We start from the raw sequence: 21050 nt of genomic DNA on the forward strand, positions 1-21050 counted from the left end.
TGATTGTCCCACTAACCACCACACTCTGGGCCTCATTACACGGTAGGCGGTAAGGGTTTACCTGTACCGGTATTTTACCGGTACCGGTAAACCCTTACCGCCTTACTACGAGGTCCCTTTGCGGGTTGGAGAATTTAACGCCTGCTTTTTGCAGGCGTTAAAAACCAACCCGCAAAGGGACCAGGGAGCTAATTACGGTACCGCAATTTGTGGCACCGTAATTAGCGCCTTCCCCATTCCCTTAGAGCCCTATGGGGCAAAAATGGGAATGGGGAAGGGCAATGGGGGAAGGGGGAATTACCGCCCCACCAACCTTGGAATAGGGCGGTAATTCCCCTTTCCACCAAGGCGGTGCCGGTATTTTACCGGCATGGACCAAGGTGCTAATAGCACCTTGGTCCACCGCCTACTGTGTAATGAGGCCCTCTGTCTTCTCCTGGAACGAAAATCAGGATTGATGAAAACATAATTCAGATCGAGTAAGGTATACAAGAACAGCCGAGGTGTAAGGGAAAATGAGGTAGGCTGTGAGTAAAGGAGATATCGAAGTCCAATGGAAATATAGAGAGATCAGAAAAAATGTGAATACAGGACATGGTGGATTTACCACTGCCTTTGATGGACAACATGCTGGGTCCCAGAAGGGCAGGTGTGAAGGGCTGCTTATTGTCGGAACTAAAGTAGAATAAAATAGTCGTGGTGTTAAGTGCCAGTGTGGGAAGAGAGGGAGGTGACATAAAGTTGAAAGGAGGGGCCTTGTTGTGGTCGATCTACTATGGTGTACTTACAGACACGCGAAATACAGAAACTGGAACCTTTTGCAATGATCTCCACGTATGTTCTTTTTATTATGTTTTTCCATTATCATTTCTTTCATATTATGTTTACACGAATTGTGATTACATTTATTATAAATTAGAAATAATTTATATCCATTGACCAAATTGGAGCTCTGTAGGTTAAACCCTGCATTCAGGTTTTAAAAATCTATAGTCAGAATAAAACCCTAGCTGCAATATTTGAGGACTAAACGGCCTGTGGTGTGAAAACACAGGTGAGTATAAAAGGATGTGATTAATAATCGGTCAGACTGATATTATGGTATCATCAGTTGTTCTACATTTCGTCTTAGTAGCTATAGACCTTTATAGCTGCGTATACCGCCCTTAACGTATTCCCACGTTCTATGCATCCAAAATCTGTAAAGGTCTTAGTTAACTATCTCCCTCTGTTGTTTTATGCTCAATATTTGAATTCTGGAGCAACATATGGCTCAATGTCCATCGTGTTCATCTTGCTTTTCTTTCTGCCCCTGGCCGTATCATTTCTACTTCCAAGATGTCCTCTCCTTTGTTCCAAGAACCCTGACTCTGCACTCCACAGAGCATCGTGCAATGTTTGGAGTGTAACCCACTTTTTAGCCAAAAGGAGAAACATTGCATCTGAAACATGAGCCCTACTGCATCTCGTGCCCTTGTTGACCAAGGTCCCATCCATCTCGTTGCCAAGTCTGTCCACTTTCTCAATCCACTTCAGTGTCAGCCAAGGTCACATCACCAAGATTCTCAAAGTGTGGTTTCATCCCCACATTCAAATCACCTAACAATAATAATAATAATGACATGTCCAAAATAACAGGTCTCATCTGATCCCGGGGGAGGTTATAACCTCCTGAATTTCCACTACCACACAAACATGCTGAGTGGATTTCAAAGGGTTAATTATGAATGTAACTGGCTTCTACTGGGGGCCAGGGGTCACAAATGCACATGGGATACATAATGCATAACCACACATTCTAGTCCTATAGTGACATCAACGGTGGCTGGTTTGCCTCATAAACCAAGGGACCTAAAGAAGAATGGCCTCTAATCGTCACCTGAACCCCAAGATGCCCTTGCAGGAACACAATAGGCTATCCAGTGTATAGTGTTCATATAAGCTAACGTGAATTTTTACCATGCTTTCTCCTGATTGAAAACACCCCACAATTCATAGTGAGGAGGGCAAAGCCAAGAATAACGGCCCAAGAATGGCCGCGTTACTGGGACTTATGGCTTTTCCAAACCATTGCTAAAGCTCAGTTAAAAAATACTGATCCTGTACTATAAGCCCATTTCCCATTTTCCACTATTCGTTTTATGCTTGAGATCAGTGCTAATTTCCACCAAAACCAAAGGCGAAATAATTCGTCATTAACAAGGGATTCCTGAGTGGTTCATGTCCCGCAGCGCTATGGGGATACCGTATTCTGTTGAGAGAGAGAGAGAGATCTTGGTATTTCTAACCAGCTGGATGATAAACAATGATTCAAAGGGCTACACAATAAAACTGGTTTAAAGCACGGTTGGCCAGCGCTCACCACTGATAAACCCACAGAGCCTGATTTAAAATGCGTTTTTCAATGGGATTGCGGCATTATAAAGCGCCCTTGTAAATCAGGCCCATAAAGTAAAGGAAGGCTGAACCAATCACTGTAGGGAGAAGGTTTCGCAAATGGGTCTGCTTATCTCTGACCTTGCAGAAGGACAAGATAGAAAATGCTCACTGATTTTTCATGCCTGGGCCTCATTAAATTCTTTATCTTTGTGCAGCCAGCACGTCAATTACTTAAAGTAGAACATGCAATGAGACTCATGCTTTAAATTAGAGGTCCTGGTGCATTATATGACTTTAAACTCTTCCCTAAGAACCAACACCTTGAATAATAAGCAAACATGCAATAATGATTGATGTCTGAATCCCTGAAAAAGGAGGGTATCCTTCGAAACATGTTTTCAGGAATGCTAATGAAAATGCAGCAATTCAGACTTTTCTTTTGGTTTCTGATATTTGACTGCTTCTTTTATTCTTTTTTTTCTATGAACAGAGCATCGACACCGCGGCGACAGTCGAGGGAGAAGAATCTCTGCGTCCATCTCGGTGGCTCCACCATTCCCTGCTTTTCCTGTCATCCGCAGCCAGAAGAGACGAGACATAAAGGAGCGCCCCCAAATTCCAGTAAGCTTTCCATGGATACCCACTGGCAGGAAGAATAATATTTTCAGGGGTACAGATTTCAAGTTGTCAGCTAATTGGCATAGAAGTCACGGGGACACAGGCCTGAACGGCAGTTCTCCACATGCACACAGCACACCATTTCTTAGTCGCCAAGAGTGAACAATCACTCGCCACAGGGTAGTGAGTGCCCGTTGTGTGACTTGATATGTTTAAAGGAGAACTTTCCTGCTAACACAAATGTACAGTATGCTATGTTTCCATGTATTATGAATTTCACATAATGATAACGAGTACACATTTCTCAGTCTTTACAGGCTAAACTCAGAAAACGATAAAAGAGTTCATAATTATTGTACCTAATTGAATGTTACTTGTTTGAATAACCAGGAAAGAAGGAGCAGATGGGTCTGACATGTTGGGGTTGGAACCCCCGACGTATCTTTTAGATATAGGACACACTCCGCCCACTGCCATATTCCAGCCCCCCTTCCCGGGATAGGTTTTGATGCACGAGAAATAAAGAGCTCATGTAATAAGCCTTGACGCAGCATGATGTGGTTTGAGTCTTCAGATTTATCTTGCGTAATTCAGTTATTATTTTTCATAAAACGTCAAGTTTCCAAGCATGTACGACAGGAGACTGCAGCCTTTTGTCCACCAGAAGTGCTGGAATACAATTTCCATCAACCCTAACCACCATAGAGAAGAGTGAGGGATCATGGTAGTCAAAGTCAGAAACATCTGGAGAGCCATAGACAGCAGACCCCTTGTGTAGGGTCAAGTAAAAATGAATTTAGAGTAGGAAAATAGTTAACAAGTGCTTTGTTTGAAGACACCAGCAGAAGTATAAAACACACAGGGACTCATCACGAGTCTGGCGGTAACTCTTAAATGCGGCGGTAGCGCTATTACCGCCGCATTTAAGGGTCCGCCAGATCATGGCCTTGGCGTATTTCCCCCCAGCTCTTAGCTGGGGGAAAATCTGCTGCAAATTTGCCGATTTTTGTCGCTATTACCGCCAGCGGGAAATCCGCTGGCGGTAATAGCGTGAATTTTCCCCATTGGGTCCAATGGGGAATGAGGAATTCCCGAATGGGCCCATGGGGTATGGGCACTAACCGTTCCGCCAAACCCGTGATCCGGCGCTAATAGCACCGGTGGTAATAGCGCCGGCGCTACCGCCCAACTCGTGATGAGACCCACAATCTAATTGCGTATGTCGCCTATTGAGCCTGTCGAGAGGAACATCTGAAGAAGGCAGAGGGTTTAGAACAGGAAGAGAACATTATTTGCAATACCTGTTTTAAGGAAGGTTGCAGTCGACGTGGTAGAAACATCAACCAGATAGGTAAAACAATGTCCGGCCTTTGGGAGACGTTGCTTGTTAAGAAGCCCAGCTCCCTGTCCACAGGTTGAAGCCAAGTGCTCAAAATGCCTTTCAATGAATAAAGGCTAGACGGCAAATCATGGAGAAACAAACAAAATATAAAGAGAGAGCAAAAAGGCAACAGGGACACTTCTGCAATGGATGCTTATTTTGTGCGTTGCAGTGCAGCCTTGCTGTGACTTCATAACACAAAGACAACCCTCTCAGTGATATGGGCAACAACCATGGCTCACGACGACAGTAGACGTTAGCCCAGTAGAAAGGAGAGTCTTACAGAGCTTGCTAGACAAGATGTCATGGAGGAAGGGGCACTGGAAAATATGTAGTTGTTCTCCAATCAAATATAGCTGATAACATCAAACAAGGGATAGATACAGTAGCAGAAAGTTCCTATTTTCAATTCAACAAGTCATCGCATCCAATACCACCAGCAAGACTGCAGGTCGTATCACCGCGTAGTTACCTGCTACTTTACGAGATAGAACCACTACTACTAATTGGAATAGAGGAAGCACCAGCACAACAAAGAGGTGAGGGGGTAATACAGGACACAAGCAGCCTAACAGGCCTCACAAATTCTTAAAAGCCCCACTAGACCTGCAGGGCAACTTTACGTAATTTACATACTCGACCTAAGAGAAATGCACTCAACACATGGTGATGGGTGACAAAATATGTTCAGTGCTTTATCTAAAATGGTTCATTTCACCATAAGCACTCTTCATATTTGGTGAAATGCTGCCACCCAGATCCGAACACCAGGGGACAGGGTTATGCACAGCATATAACAGAGATCAAGAAGCAAAAGTATGTTTACAGGTAAGTAATGCATTCATTAGCAGTCCCATTTACTTCTGTTCAGGACTAAATTCGTCAAGTGCCCACAAACAGTAAGCTAAGATCAAGTGGTTACAGACTATGAAAGCTGTCTGTAAAGCTTCTGCTTGATCGACCGGTTCAAGGACGACTCCAATATTCACAGAAACTGATTTAGTAGTTTATTGATTTGCACTGGTGCAAAAATCAGAGATGTATGACTTTTAAAATGATTTCACAAATAAATTGTCTTACAAGAAGCTAAACCGATACTAGATAAAACCCATGATGTCAACATGGTCCAACAATATTATGCATACAACTTGTATGTATGCTTTTAACGCATTGTGGGATTTTGTTAGATTTTTTATAATAGCATCTCCGACCAACATGCGATTTATATGATGGTGAAGATTCTATGGATTTCAATGGAATCCATCTGCTTTTTGCACCTGCCCAGAGCAGACAGATTCCAAATCAGTCCATGAAATTCTCCCCCCCCTCCCCACCAAGCACAAACATGGTAGGGGGTGTTTACTTTGGCGCACCGTGCAGCAAGTTAAAGTGCCAGCGACAGTGGCAATTGACTTAACAATTTGAATTAATGGGGTACACGTCCAACCTATAAAACATTGGATAATATAAGTTCAAAGGAAGAGGCGCGTTCTGGCTAATAGGGGGTGCAGCCGAGTAAGTAGAAAGGATCATTGTTGACACTACTTATTATAGTTGAAAAATCAACACTCCTTTTTTCAGAAATACAATGTAACCAAATACTTTCCTTAATGACGATAGGCTGATATTCCCTTGCACTATGCCTCCTGCTCTGGAAAAGGTTATATTCTGGCATATAGCGCGTCAGGTGGGTATCGTGAGACGGTGCAAAGTTTCAAAACAATCAGTATCACTTGGAATAACTCCATTGGCTCTCCTCGTCTGCCTTGGAGCACACGTTCCCAAAAAGAGACCCACTGCAGCTCCACGGGTAACACATTGGAGCAGTGGCCGAAGTGGACGGGAGCGGTGCTACTCTACCTCAAAAAAAAAAGTTTTACTGTTCCTATACTTTTATTTTAAAAAGAAACCGTGTGGGAAGAAGTTGAAACTTGCACTTGAGTGCACTGCACCATAACATTCCCCTTAAACAACAGGTGTGTTTGGGGGTTTGGATTGCGTGTGGGAGGGGGCGTGGCGATGGGGTCTGTGGGGAGCGGTGCTGGCCAGCAGGCAACATAGTTCCACTACTTATTTTCGTACACTTCGGCCACTGGACTGGAGACATTCACTGCTTACGCATTGCAAAGAAGACAGATGTGTCTTAATGCCGATTGTTGCGTGTGCTGGCAGCAGGTGCCCCTGGAAAGGATCGCACGACCTCTGGAGGACATTATAACCATGCAACAGATGGCCGCTAATGACATGAGCAGTGAATAGCACCGCGACAAACCAACCCTAGAGAAGCCAGAAATGTCAAAACAGCTCACAGAGATTCCCAAAAAAAGATGCAGTGGAAAAAATTGAAGGTAGGACCAGTGCTTTAAGTGCTTTAAGCATTCGAGGGTGGGGTGTGGCTTCTTGTTTAAGGGATTGGAATTTGCTTGGCAGGGACGTCATTTCACCAAAATGCCAGGGGTAGCGGAAGTGACATCACATGACCCGTGACCCCCTGAGGTGATGTCATTTGACCCCGTCCCGAAGTGATATCGTGGGAAGCAATGGAACACGACCTTTCACCTGTTGACAAAACAGGAAGTGGCATCACATAGCATTGTACACGACGAAAAATATGGTTACGATATCACTATAATGTGATGTACATTTCATACAAGAATGGATGGCCATATGTATTGTTAAGATCAGTGTGTATAGGCCCATATTACCAAATTACTGTGAATGCAAGCAGACGTCCATGGCCAAATGATAATGATGTGTTATTATATAGCACTTACGCTTAAGTGATTTATATAGAAAAAATGTACACCCAATATCACCCAACCTGTGTTGGTACTCATTTATCGACCTCAGAATGATGAAAGACTGAGTTGAGGCCTTTAAGAACAGTCTAAATCAGTGACTCGCCCCCCGAAGTGTGCCTGAAATAAACCTTTGAATAGTCTATCAATTATTGTATAGAATTCCAGAAAGACACATTATTTGGTATTCCTATTCTTTCTTTTTTAGGGTCAGTGCTGAAAGTGTTAGACTTGTGGCCCTCCTGTTAATTTTCTTCTTTTTTTAAAAGGGGCCTGAACAAGAAAGCCAGCCACTGTAGAAGCAAAGAGCCACATGGTGCTGGCCACACCCCAGGAGTTTGCAGTACCAAAAAAAAAAGACCGAGGTCGCAAGTGAGACCACAGAGGTCGCAAGGGAGACCTCAGAGGTCGCAGTTGCGACCTCTGCCGACACCCAAATGACATCCCTGTTGCTTGGCTCCCAACTTGGGAAGGCAGTGGGAGCCAAGCAGGCGAGGCGTAGAGATGGCAGTGTGCCCCACCTCTCCTTTTGTTTCTTCATAAAAGGCACCAATCCCCTCAGGCAGCCATTTAACTTAACATAGCTGTGCAGTGAAAGACCTGTCTCTGAGGTTGATGCCGCTGATTTACAAAAAACAGGATAGGAGTGGGCACTGCTAGCATGCATTTTGGTGCTTCTGCCCCTACTTTTTTTTTCAAACAGAAGCGCTGGCCCCCACAGGCAGCCCCTTAACCATGTGGCTCTGTTGAGTTTGGGCTCTCTGAGAGTGTTGGTGCGTCTGCAGACAGAACCCACTTCCTGAAGACTTCCAGAGCTTTGCCCCGGGTTGCCCCGACCCACTTAAAGCTCTGGACAGGACAAAAAAAGCAAATTAGCCAAAATGGTAGGCTGGGCTGTCCAAAGACGAATAGAAACGCAAATGATACTAATAGTAATATCGCCTATTCTTATTTAGCCCACAGTGCCCTTTTCCAGTGTTTTCAACTAACTTATATGAAAACCTCAATTATCCCAAATCCTTGGTTCTCATTCTATTGACCTCCACATGAGGAAAGGGTGAGTCAAACTGAGTGGATTTTGAGTACACCTTCTGAGCTACCATGGCAGTTAGCCTGCGTGCCCAGAACAGACATGAATGATTTAGTTCTTATGTTATGTGGTGTTTGTAGAGCGCTTAACTGCCATGCGCGTGGCCTTGTAGCACTGGGTGGCCATTTGTTAGTGCAGTGCTGCAGATAACTGATTTTCCCTGTAGACAATACTAGTCTGGAAAATAGCATGCATTGTGGCCATAATGACAGAGCAATGACATCATTAAGAGACAGCCCCCAGGCCAGAGGCAGGAGCCAGGAGTGGGGCTGTGATATTCTTTGTGCTGGCTTCACCTAACATCCAGCTATTGCAGAAGGCTGGGTGTAGGAGGCAAAATGAGGCAACACGCGGGTCTTCAACATTCAGAGCCTGGAGCACCCCTCGGGTGTGGCTGTCACTGACTGCTTGGGCCCCATTACCATCCAAAATGCCGCAATGCTCGTCCTGCAAATGGCCTACCATTCGTCATGTACTGGTGGTGAAAAAGAGGTGTGCACGGTGTGTGCCGTGTGTGTCTGCGCCTTCCGCCACAGGAGCCCGCTTTGCTCTTACGCCAGCAGAGGAGGAGGCGGCCCTGGGGCACAGCACACTGTTACCGCCCTGCACCTGTTAATTTGTTACTCCTGGGTGGCACGTGTAACACACAGCTTAGTCTATTTAACTTTGTTTGAAACACCTCCCCCTCAACAACCTGCAAATGTGCGCTGCTGCCGAGGCGCAGTGTGAAAGACGGGTGTTGCCTGAAAGTGGGTTTTCGCATATTAGAAGAGATGTGGCAGCTGCGTGAACTTCATGAGTTACACGTCTATTGCAATGACGAGGCCCTGGGTTCTTAGTGCGGTTCTCGTGTGGCTTCGATCTGGTATAGAAAGTGCTGTAGAAAAAACACGTTCAACATCTAGGGCCCGATTCATGGACTATTTGCCCTGTGCAAAGTGAATTTGCACTGCTGAAAAGTGACTTTGCACTACCGACAAAAACCCTGATTCATGGAACCGTGCGAAGTGTATTTTTGCAGTGCACAGACTGGGCAAATTCAGCGCAGTCATTTTTGCAGTACAAAATTACTTTGCATGGACTTTGCACCGTTCCATGAACCGGAGTTTACGTCGGCAGTGCAAAATCCTGGATTTTCGGCAGTGAAAAAGACCTGGAGGCTGACTTCCCCCGCGGGTTGGTGGGCAGAGGGTTTGTTGTACCTAGTGTGTTCCGGGTTACTCATCTGCGTTGGGTCATATCAGCTAGGTGTGTACCTGTTGTGCAATCAGCTGCTGAATGGGTGCACAGCTGGTGTTATAATAAATTGAGGAAGTGCTTCTCGACCGTGCGGCCGTAGTTGTGTGGCTGGGCAAGTTAGGGTGGTGCTTAGATTTTTAATGCTTTGCCTGTCTGAGTTTTCCTTCATGCATAATTTGAGTGTGGGTGTTATCCCTGAGTCAGTCTGTTGATTGGACAGCCTTCTCTTTATTGATCACTCTAGTTGTTGGGCATGGCTGTGGTGGGAGTTTTGGGGGATTTGGGGGGGTGGTCTCCGGTGCGGTTTTCTGGCGCTCTTTGATTTTGCTGCTGTTATCTGTGACAGAGTCCCTTAATGTGTTTCTTTTAGTCCGCAATGTTTTTGCTGTCAATGTCCCTTTGCGCTTGTCATTGTCTGTTGAATAACCAGGTTTTGAGTCATTTCCTGAAGGTTATGTGGTCTTCTGTGGTTCTAATTTCTTTGGGCATGCTGTTCCGTAGGTTAGCAATTAGGCATGAGAATGCTGTTCCTCTGAATTTCCTCCTTTCATACTGTGTTGTCTCAATTTGTAGATAATCTCTTCATCTTAGGTCCCTACTTGGCTGGTAGCGACTGATCTTTGCTTGGAGGAATTCGGCTTCTTGTCTGTGTATGGCTTTGTGGGCAATGCTGAGGGCTTTGAATTTGATGTGTTTTTTTACTGGTAGCCAGTGAAGGCTTTTCAGAGCTGGATTGATGTGGTCTCTTCTGTTTTATCTTAGTAGAATCCTGGCTGCAGCGTTTTGGACCCTTTGGATTATCATGGTGAGTCTTTCTGGCATTCCTAGGTAGAGGCTGTTTGCCGAGTCAATTCTTGTTAGTATCAGGGATATGATTGTAAGGGTTCTGTGAGGAAAGTAGAGGTAGGGGAGCAATCCTCTGAGTAGTCTTAGGAGGTAGAAACACTTTTTAGTGATTGCGTTGATTTGCGGTTCCAGGGATAGTCCATTGTCCATGAGCATTCCTAGGTTATTTAACACGTTGGAAGTCTGTGGTTGTGTTCTTATGCCAGCTGGCCAGCCCAGTTGTTTTCTGTGGGTGAGAATATTATTTCAGGTTTTTCTGGGTTCAGTTTGAAGTTGTTCGTTGTCATCCAGTTGTAGAGGTTTCTTCCTGGGTTGTGGTTGCCTTCACAATCAGTTGTGTATCGTCTGCATAGTTGTAGGCTGTTAGTTTGTGGGTTCCAATGATTTTCATCGCGGGACACAAGTAGATGTTGAAAAGCAGGGGAGAGAGGCTGTATCCCTGTGGAACTCTGCACAAGATGTTTTGGGTGTTTAGTAAGAAAGGTGGTAAGTAGGTCCTTTTGGCTCGATTTGGGAGGAATGAGGTAAGCCACCTTAGTGCAGATTCCTGCATGCCACTTTCCATCAGTCTTTTTATTAGTGTTGCATGGCTAATTGTGTCGAAAGCCACAAGATATGTCCAATAGTATTAGGGCGGATAGGGTGCCATTGTCTGCATTTATTTTCAGGTCGTCCCATATCGATAGAAGGGCTGATTCTGTTCCTCTCATTGGCCTGTAGCCAACTTGTGACTGATCGAGTATTTACTTTGTTTCAACATATTTAAGTAGGATCTTGTATGCATGGTTCTCCAGGATCTTCGCTGGGTAGAACCAGTTGGATATCGGTCTGTAGTTGCTTGGGTCTTCTGCGCTTTCTGATTCCTTTATTACCTGTGGTTTGATGTATACTGATTTAAAGGTGGTTTGTACGATTCCTGTTTTGAGTGACAGGTTCATTAGGTTCTGGAAGTGTGTCGCTGGGGTTCTGTAGTTGAGGATTTATCTGAAGATGTCTGGGGGGGGCAAAGGTCCCTTGGAGATCCTGCAAAGTTGGTGTCCTTGATCAGTATGGAGAAGATTTCTTCTGTTATTGGTTCTAGGCAGGTGAGTCGTGCTGTAGTCAGTGTTTCTCCCGTTGTCTGTGGTTCGGCGGTTGTGGTTGTTTTAGCGCAGGTTGTGTTGATGGTCTGTTGGATTGTTTCTATTTTTGGTCTTAGGTGGTTGGTGATGCTGTCACGTAGTGCTTTTGTTGGGATGACGACTTTCTTGCAGGATGAGGTTTTTTAATCTCTTTCATAATTCTGAAGAGTTCTTTCTGTGGATTGCTTGCCAATACAATTCTTGTGACATAGTATTTTTTTGTTGTTGCTTTGAGTACTGTTGATGTATATCTTAGCTTCAAACTTGATCATCCTAATGAGTTGCGGTGCAGACCTTTAGATGTGTTGCTTGAGTCCAAACTTCATCATTCAAAAGCAGCTCTGCATATTATACTGAGGGCAACACGCCATGTCTATTTCTTGGCTGGAAGAGGGTCATTTTCTTCCCTATGCTAATTACAGAGAGAGAACCGCTCTTTCTAACACTGGCATGTTAGTGGGCCCCCATGCAATTTTGATTACTTGCACCACGAAATGCAAATGCATGGAAATTCTGGTGAACTAAAGTTTCAATGCATTCTTTGAACTTCGTAGTGCAATCGTAATTGCCTCCTACCATGTATGTGCATGGCACAATGCATTTCCTCTGTCGAATCAGCAACTTTTACCAATTGCTTAAAGCTGTCAGTTTTCTTAGGAATCTAATGCATCATCATGACAATCAGAGATGCTGGCGCATATTATAATAATTATATTATAATTGGTTATTTATAACGCGTTTAATAACCAGAGGTTTCTATGCGCGGACACAGGGATCGAACCTTGGTTGCTCCGCGTCGCCTTGTTTCCAAGGCAAGCGCGTTGCCCCTGAGCTATCCTCCTGAGACATAGGCATTTAATTTTTTTTTAAGGTGGAGTGGATTGGGTAGTGGGCATGTAAGTTTTGTCCTGAGTGCCCACCTAAACCACTCGAAACCTTGAAAATCCCTTGGAGTGACAAATGAGTTTAATCAAATGCATACATCTTTTACAAATGGTTTTTACTTTCTTATTTACTGCTCTGGGAGATTGGAAAATAATTGTTTTTCTCCATATTATGCACAGTGAGAATAAATGATTTGCCCAGAATCACACACTTACCTGAAGTGGTGAAACAAGGTTTTGAGCCCAGGCCACGATTTAAGCACTTGGTCGCATATCTTCTCAGCTCGAGTTAATATAATCATTCGTCATGGTTTGGGTTTGGGTTTTGGAAAGATGAAATCATATTTTAATAGCAATGCATTAAACAAAATACACAAATTACATAAAACACGAACCTAACATTATATAAATCATTTAAGAAATGTGGTGAGCCTAAATAGGCTTTTAATTTTATTTTACATATCCAGACTAGAGGATAGATCACAGTAAAACCCTACATACATGTGTACGTTTTTAAAACTGTTTTCACAGTGAAAGAAAATGGGTTTTAAAATTGTGTTCAGAGTGAACGAAAATGCAGTGCAATGTAATGTCGCCAGCTAGAGTCAGGTACCGAGGGCCGGATAGAGCCGTGACATTTAATACACTGCCCCAAACCGTTCCCAGTATCCCTTTGGCCCCATAGGGCACCTTCGCAGGTATTGTCAACGGTGTGCCGGGTATTAAACCAGCACCCCTCGAATGCAGATTTTGATGAGCCGTCCTCACCCACTAGGCCTTCTTCCGAGTTACCGGGGAACGCAAGCCCACAGAAGTCTTGCCCTGAAACTCTTACACATCAAAACCAATTCAATACATACTGGATGTCTGTCACACTACATTGACGGACCTCTGAAATAATACAATTTGATTTGAGTCCTGTTCTCATAGGCTTGCACGGTCATAGCACTGTAAATAATTGTTAATCAACAATACCCAATTCATCAACCTCGAAAAGGTTGAGTAAAACATGCTATGATTTGAATTTGTTGGTTGCAGGCAGATCTCTGAAGCAAGTGCATTAACCCCCTGAGCTAGCTTAAAAGAGGGTCAAAAAGAGATGTGGCATATCTCACATGGGGAGTCAAGTGAGAAGCAGGATCAGAACCAGTACCATAAAATCAATGAACCCCCAATGTTTTACTGACACGCCCTGAGGTTTGTGCAGTGCAAATGAACATAAAAAGCCTGGTGTGGCGCGCTATTGCAGAGCCTTCGAAACATCCAAAGTTACAAGAAACTCTATTGTTATTACGCTTTTTTTGCATGTATTTTTAAACACTGTCACAATGCAACAACTGATAATGTAGTTCAGTAAGTTCGCGTGGCTGCTGCAGTGCCACCTGGAGACTGCAGGAGTGTCCTTCTGAGCTCAATGAACCGAGGAGGGTTGAGTTGGGTTATCAAAACACTCACTGTTTCCAGTGTAGTGAAGCTGCACGACTCTGGCAGCAAAGCAATGTTTAAAAAGAATGATATGTTCCCGCTGTGAAGGACATCAACAGGAGCCTCTTGTGCTAAAATATAATTTCAGAATATTTCCCATGCAGGTAAAGACACCCACCAACAAAAGGCTAGTGAAAGAACGGGGGCGTGACCCCAGAAGACGAGGCCAAGCCGCTATAAGTCCATAATTGCCATGCCAGGCAGGGGGAGCAATGTGTGATTTCTCAGGTTATTCCTTAATATGGCAGGCGTATTCTAAATGAGAGGTTTGCAGGCTCTCTGCATTGCAGAGGGATCATCCCCACCCAGCCCCACCCCCATGGTGCTAGCATCCGGATGCATCTTCAATCCACTGTTGCAATTCTATATTGCCAACATTTAGAACTTCCCAGACATGTCTACCCTTCTGCCAGCTTGCAACTGGAACATTGAATGATACTCATTATTTGTTTTTTGTGGGTGGCACCGTGCCATTGGACTGTGTGGTCCCAACTGTAAGCAGATTTTACCTAGCGAGTCTCTGAAGCTCCAGTGAACTGGGGAGAACTTTGGGGCGCTGAATGGCCACAGCACAGAGGAGCTTCCCCACCCACTCGTTAATCTGACAGCCCCATAAACAGCAAGGGGATCTATCGACAGGCCCTCGCCTGCGGGTCGTCTCCAAGTTGGGTATGTTTTGGCACAAAGAGGGAGTTTAATGAGACATGGGGTAATAAGGCACAAGCTGCAAGATGCTAAGGTGAGTGCTTGTGGCTGGGTAAGCACTGGTCAGGAGAGCAGTGGGTTCAAGGAGTTGACTGGTGGTGAAGTTGAGTTAAGTGACTTTGCATGAATGGGTGTGAGGAGGAAGACCCATGGCAACATTTTGATGAACAGAAGCAGTGCCCGGACCAGAGCTTTGGGTTGTCAAGAGGGGAAAGCAATGAAGAAGCAGTCACACCGTGATGAGGTGGTGTACCGGGGACTCGTTAAAAGAAGGAGGGAGGAAGGTGGTGAGTGCAGGCTGCAGTTTCTCCCAGTGGTTGACGCAGTTGCTGATGTGCAACCTTTTCCCTCATTGTGCATCGCCATTTTGGATTCCATCAAGACCTGGAATTACCTGGACCACTGTTAGGCTTCTGCCCTTCCCGCGGGACTGAATCTATCCTCGTTTTGGTTCTCAGTGATCTCAGGGTTTCCTATGTCATCCGTGATGTCATGTCACTGGCCCTTCTGGACCTGTCAGCTGTTTTTTTGACACAGTTGACCATGAGTCAGTATATTCTCTGAGGCTGGTATTCTATGCTCTGCCCTAAAACGTTTTTCCCTGTTGCATAGATTTCATACAATTGAAATGTCCCCTTGTTCCTTAACCCCCACACTTACCCCCATTTAATATGCATATATCCCTGCTGGTGCTCCCAATCCAATCTTTCAATTCCCCCCGCTCCCTTCTATTCGTATGCCGATGATACCCAAATCCTGCTCTATATGGGGGAGGACAAAGTGGCTTTAGCTGATGACTTTGAGAAATGCTACATGGTGGTTAATGATTGGAAGGGACTCAACACGCCCCTTTTTAACAGCTCTTTCTGGCCCTGTTCGATGGTACGTGCTTTCCTTAGGTCATCATGAAAAACCCAGGTTTCAAGTTTGGCCAAATTCTCTGGTATCAACCTCAGGTCAATGCAATTGGCCACACCTGCCTCTACCACCTACAGGTGCTGCGTAGTATTCTTCCCTTTCTCTGCACCAGATCAGGTGGTGCCTGTGGTTATGGACATTATTATTCCTCGTCTAGGTATGGGAGTCCTCTGCGTTTGCCTCCCTGATCTACTTCACTAGACGCCAGTAGTCTTCAAAGTGCTGCACGGCCCAGCTGCTCACAGGCACTCACAGATCAGAACCCCCCATGACACCGCCTCTGTTGGCGTCCATTGCACCAGCGTGTGCTGTTCAAAGCTTTGCTTGCAACCCATCGAGCTTTACATGGCTCTGGTCCTCTTTTCTCCAGTCTAAGCTCCCGCACTATGGTTCAAGCCACGCCATCTGTTAGGCTCCTCAACATTTGGACCTTCAAGCGGAATAGTGGGGCGGATCCTATTTTATTAATTTATTTATTTCATTGGTATAGCGCACAAACAGCCCGGAGGCATTGAGACACTTTCTTGTTTTTGTTGACCACTCAACTGTGTAAGTCTACACCCTTGAAGGTTTCATCCCCCACCTATCGTCTTGTCTTTATGGAAAAACTTGCTGACCTATTCAAGCAGCTTAGCAGCAGGAAGACTTTGAGTACACTTGCACTCTATACCGGTCTAGACCGGTGCCGGTAATCCCTTAGCGCCCAATTCCGAGGTCCCTTAGCGGGAACCGCAAGGGACGTGTGGTCGGAGCACACGTCCTTTACGGGTCCCGTTAGGGGACCAGGGTGCTGATTACGGGCCTGCTACAAGCAGGCCCGTAAATAGCGCCTTCCCCGTTGCTATTGAGCCCTATGGGGGCTCAAATGGGAATGGGGAATGGCATTTGGAATGGGGACCTACCAGGTCCGCCTAGGGCGGAATGTCCCGGTAAGTCCCCACTCCACCAGACCGGACCCGGACGCGATTTTGGAGGCAGCCATGGCGCTAATAGTTCCATGGCTGCCTCCGAAGTCGTAATGAGGCCCTATGACTTTTCTTCAAGCCTGCCTCGTGGGTCACATGAGTGGGTCTACCTGATCACCTCTCTTATTGGGCTTGGGAACCCGAATTCTGTTTGGGGCTTGTTCCAACCCCATCTGTACCCTCCTGCAACATATCTCATGCACAAAGTTTGTAACTGGTGATGGACTTGGTGGGTTCATGTCTCTTAGGTTCAGGGGTCAGCAAGGCAGTGTCCACCAACATCCGCTAAAAGCTAATGAACAAGGATTTCCATAGGTACATGTCACCAGCGCTTGCCTTTCTACACTGTTCTCGCTGAGAGCCTAAGGCTCGGTAGTCTCGGGGCTAATCCAAGGGGGTTGAACCTTGAGGGCAATATCGTGTCCATATGCAATAAAACCGCAGTGCTTCCAGGGAATGCTTGAGCACATCTAGGGCCCACCAAAGAGCTCCTCACAGTACTTGCTGCTGGAGTGCGAATATCCTTCAGTATTCTGCCTTCCCGTCATAGTCACCGCAAGCATTTCGCACCCTGAAGTTGGCTTCACCCCACTCAGCTCGAGTTAACAAAGTTGAGTCTAGACGAATCCACTCCCCCATGTTCCTGCATATCACATGCCTCATCAAGAAGTCATGCTCATTTTGTCGGTAGCTGCCCCTACTTCCGCACTTCACCTTTCCCTCTGGGCCAAAAATCACCACCTGCCCACAGCATGGGTTCAACAAAACCTACAGTTCACGGGGCCTGGGGGGATAACTGGTGATGGGTGGGGTAACTTGGAGGCCCCACCCCCTCTGTAACTTCTTTACGAATTCCAATGAGACTATTCTTGTGAAGATTCAATGTTACAAGCAGTTAACTGTCTCCTTTATGTCTGAAAGCACCCACTTAAGAACTGCTGTGAGAATGAATGGTCGCCTGCCCCTCCCCCACCCTTCCAATCACTCACCTGCCATGCAGGGCAAGACTGCGGCATAGAATTCTGTCATGCAAAATTAAAAAAGGACCCACATTTGCGAATGGCAATTCATTGCTGTTGTAACAGACTGTTTGAATAGTACCCAAGAGAGATTTTTTTGATAAAATGAAATACAAATTGTGAAATTTACCGAATACGTATTCAGCAACAATGAGCAAACCTACTAGCCACATCTTGAAGTAACTCATCTAAGTGGGCCACGTTGGCCAAACAAGTGGCCCACTTTGACCAAAAAACGGGCACACATTAGCATTTTGCCTTTTTGTTTCGGGGATTGCCCTATTGCCCCACCGAGGCTGTTGGCTTGCAAGTACTAACCCCACATCACGATTTAAATTGCCTAAAAATGTGCGCTTGTGAATGCAGGTGCCAACAAAGGAATGCTTTATGTTAGTAATTGCAGGGCCTTGGTTAACAGCGAAGCCCATGACACGTTTAACATCTTTGTCCTGTTCTGTCCGGCCACAGCTCTGTAGGTCAGCCAGGTCGAGTCAACATAGCCCAAAATATTGGGGGGGGATCTAGAGCCTGGTCCAAACAGCAGCATTGTGTTGTCGCTCGCAAATTCCTCGCATTTTTGGGGCCATTTTAATATACATGGAAACCCATTCGTCCTCTCACAGCAATTCTCAGACATGCGCTCCATGTCCCAGGCCTGTAATGTCCTTCCGTGGGTTTGGTGAGTGAAGCAGTGTGTTTGGTCTCACACTGCTGTAAGGAGCATTTTGGATTTGGCTGTGAGCACCAGTTTTCAAGTCTTTCTACCCTTTTCATCATCTGCAGAAGGTGCAGGTCCATAAAATCACCACACTGGCGTGGAGCGCGGCAAAGTGTATGAAGCAGTGTGTTCGGTGTTATACTGCTTTAAGGAGCATTTTTGGATTTGGCTGTGAGCACCAGTTTTCAAGTCTTTCTACCTGTTTCATCATCAGCATAAGGTGCAGTTCTATACAATCACCAAACCGGCACAGAGTGCGGTGTGCAAAGCAGTGTGTTTGGTGTTAGACTGCAGTAAGAAGTGTTTTGGATTTGGCTGTGAGCACCAGCGTCAAATCTTTCTACCTGTTTCATCATCAGCAGAAGGTGCAGTTCCATAAAATCACCACACCAGCGCAGAGTGCGGTGCAGTGTGTTTGGTGTTTGGTGGAGGGTGTGTGCGTTTGGTGAACTGACTCTACCCAAAGCAGACCACCCGAAGGTTTTAAGGACCAGACGCTGAAAGCTCACTTTAGTAAGTACCTGCTCTTCGTAAATTTATTGCTGACTGTCTCAATCCAGAGGACAAATATTCGTAAACCGGGCTTGCTGTCTTTCTAGCTTTAGGGAGTCGGGGAGTGTGGGACCTCAACTTAGTCATGCGTCAGTCTGATTTACTTTCTCGTTTCCAAGTTGGTTTCGGACAGAATATGGGCACTCCTTTGGATGCCAACATTTTTGCCCATTTATTGCAGGTGGCGAGGAGAGGGGGCGCAGGGCCTATTTATATGGCTTCCTTGGATATGTCCTGTGCCTTAACTATGTCATCTACTCTATTTTGTGGTCAAAGCTAATTAAACTCGATGTTCCCCCAAAGCCGAGTCAACGTATTGCATACTACATGAGAATTCCTCTCTTAAAATCAGACTCACACGAGAAGGAGCCATGACCCGATCAGTTCCTTCCGACCTGGGACTCAAGACAGGGATGCATTCTGGGTTGGTACTCTTGTTCAGAGAGGAATTGCCATAGCATTTCGGTGCTGGACTGCCCATGTGGGCGGGACAAAGACTCATATGCAAATGGATGATTCCCACCTGTGAAAGGTAGAGTGAGCAAAAAGCGTGTGCTGCAAACTCTCATCTCAGAACAGGTTATCATGCCATGTTCTTTCTGTAGAGGAGCGCCTGCTACCTTTTGTGATGTATTTTAAACTAAATCACACACAAACAAATGTCCTTCCTTGGGTTCTGATGTGACACCCATACACAGAGCACCAACCCCGCCTAACTGAGCAGTGGGAGGAGCCAGAGACATCCATATCCTTACATGCAGAGCTACCAACCCCCCACCCTGACACACAGCTCTGCAGATTCTTTCTTTGCCCCGTATCTTCTGGACAGGGCCACTGTTATAGGGGTCACTTCTCCGTCCAAGAAGAAGCACGAGTCCTGTTCTCCCATTATCTCAATAAGATAGCGCAGAACTCTTCTTACTAGAGGCAATATTTAACTAAGTAATCGTTATTCGGACGCACGGGTCGGTACACCCCGTTTTGGCGACGCCGGTTCGGTGCGAGCCGATTCGCTGCGGCCAGTTCGCCGCGGCCAGTTCGGTGACGGGATGTTATGGCGACGGGATGTTTTGGCGCCGCACACCGGTGCACATTGCCTGCTGTTTAGGGAAACGTTCAGTGCAGTGCACTGAAAGTGCGAGTTTCAACCTCATCCCACACTATTTTAAAATGAAACTGTTCTAGAGCGGTTTCATTTTAAAATAGTGTGGGATGAGGTTGAAACTCGCACTTTTAGTGCACTGCACTGAACGTTTCCCTAAATAGCAGGCGATGTGCACTGGTGTGCCACGCACAGTGCAGATTGGATCTGCCGGGCTCACGAGGGTGGGGGCTGTGCTGCTCGGAGCAGACTGCTCCGAGCAGCACAGCCCCCACCTTCGCGGGCCTGGCTGTGTAGTCTGCGTGGCTGTGGTGAAGAACTCGCAGGACATTTATGTGCGTCCAGTTCAGCGCGGGCTGGTGCGCCGAACCGGCTCCTGCGCCAAACCGGCCGCGCCTAACCGGCTCCTGCGCTGAACCGGCCGTGCCAAATCGTCCTGCGCCGAACCGGCCGCGCCGAAATGTCCTGCTCCGCGCACGGGTGTCTTTCATGGCTTTTTGTTTCGCAGCTCCTGCCACCTGCTGGCAGAATCCCAGAACAGGCTTCAAAACACATCACTGATTTAGGCTCTCATGTCAGTGTAAAGAGTGCAAGCCACTGGCCGGAGATTGCCATCTAGCTGGCCGCAAGGCCACCAGCTGGGCAGAGTAAGGTGGCTAACACATTCATGTAGGAGGGTGCTTTCAACTTATTGGGGAGACTACAGAGACCTCTCATGTCCTTAAAGAGCTGCCCCAAAACAGTGGTCATCCATTTTTTTTTAAATCCTTTAAGTGCATGGCCACATCGGAATTGCCGAAAAACAGAAACCGCAATAACCAGTTCACAAAATGTACAACCCTTATATTCTGCAACATCCCAACCCCCCATTTAATGTATTATGCAAGAACAAAGCAGCACACAACTCATGAGCGAACTACGTTGCCCAACTTGCCCACCTTCCGAGTGTCTGAAAGGTAGATGAAGGGCCGGGCGACGTATGTGGAGAAGACATCGGGGGTCATTACGACCCGGGCGCAAAGGGATACCGGGCACCAGTAATGACACCGGTGCCGGTAACCCCTTTGCGCCCTATTCTGAGGTCCCTTTGCGGGTCCTTCCCTTAAAGCTTGGTTTTAGCAGGCGTTAAGGACGGGACCCGCAAAGGGATACCGGGGTCAATAACGGTACCGTAATTTACGAAACCATTATTGCCGCCTTCCCATTGAGCCTATGGGGGCTCAGATGGGA

General features: G+C 46.2%; 1 protein-coding gene across 2 annotated transcripts in view; it reads left to right on the forward strand.

The window, feature by feature from the left end:
- The window catches only part of NHS (NHS actin remodeling regulator), a 588432-nt gene that overhangs the window by 407348 nt on the left and 160034 nt on the right, over window positions 1–21050 (forward strand). For both annotated transcript variants that reach the window (XM_069636816.1, XM_069636817.1), the window contains exon 3: window positions 2870–3000. In XM_069636816.1, the coding sequence (XP_069492917.1) occupies window positions 2870–3000 (131 nt within the window). The remainder of the gene's footprint in view (window positions 1–2869; window positions 3001–21050) is intronic.

Source organism: Ambystoma mexicanum, chromosome 7p, assembly GCF_040938575.1.
Source record: "Ambystoma mexicanum isolate Mex_15411 chromosome 7p, UKY_AmexF1_1, whole genome shotgun sequence".
Lineage (NCBI taxonomy): Eukaryota > Metazoa > Chordata > Amphibia > Caudata > Ambystomatidae > Ambystoma > Ambystoma mexicanum.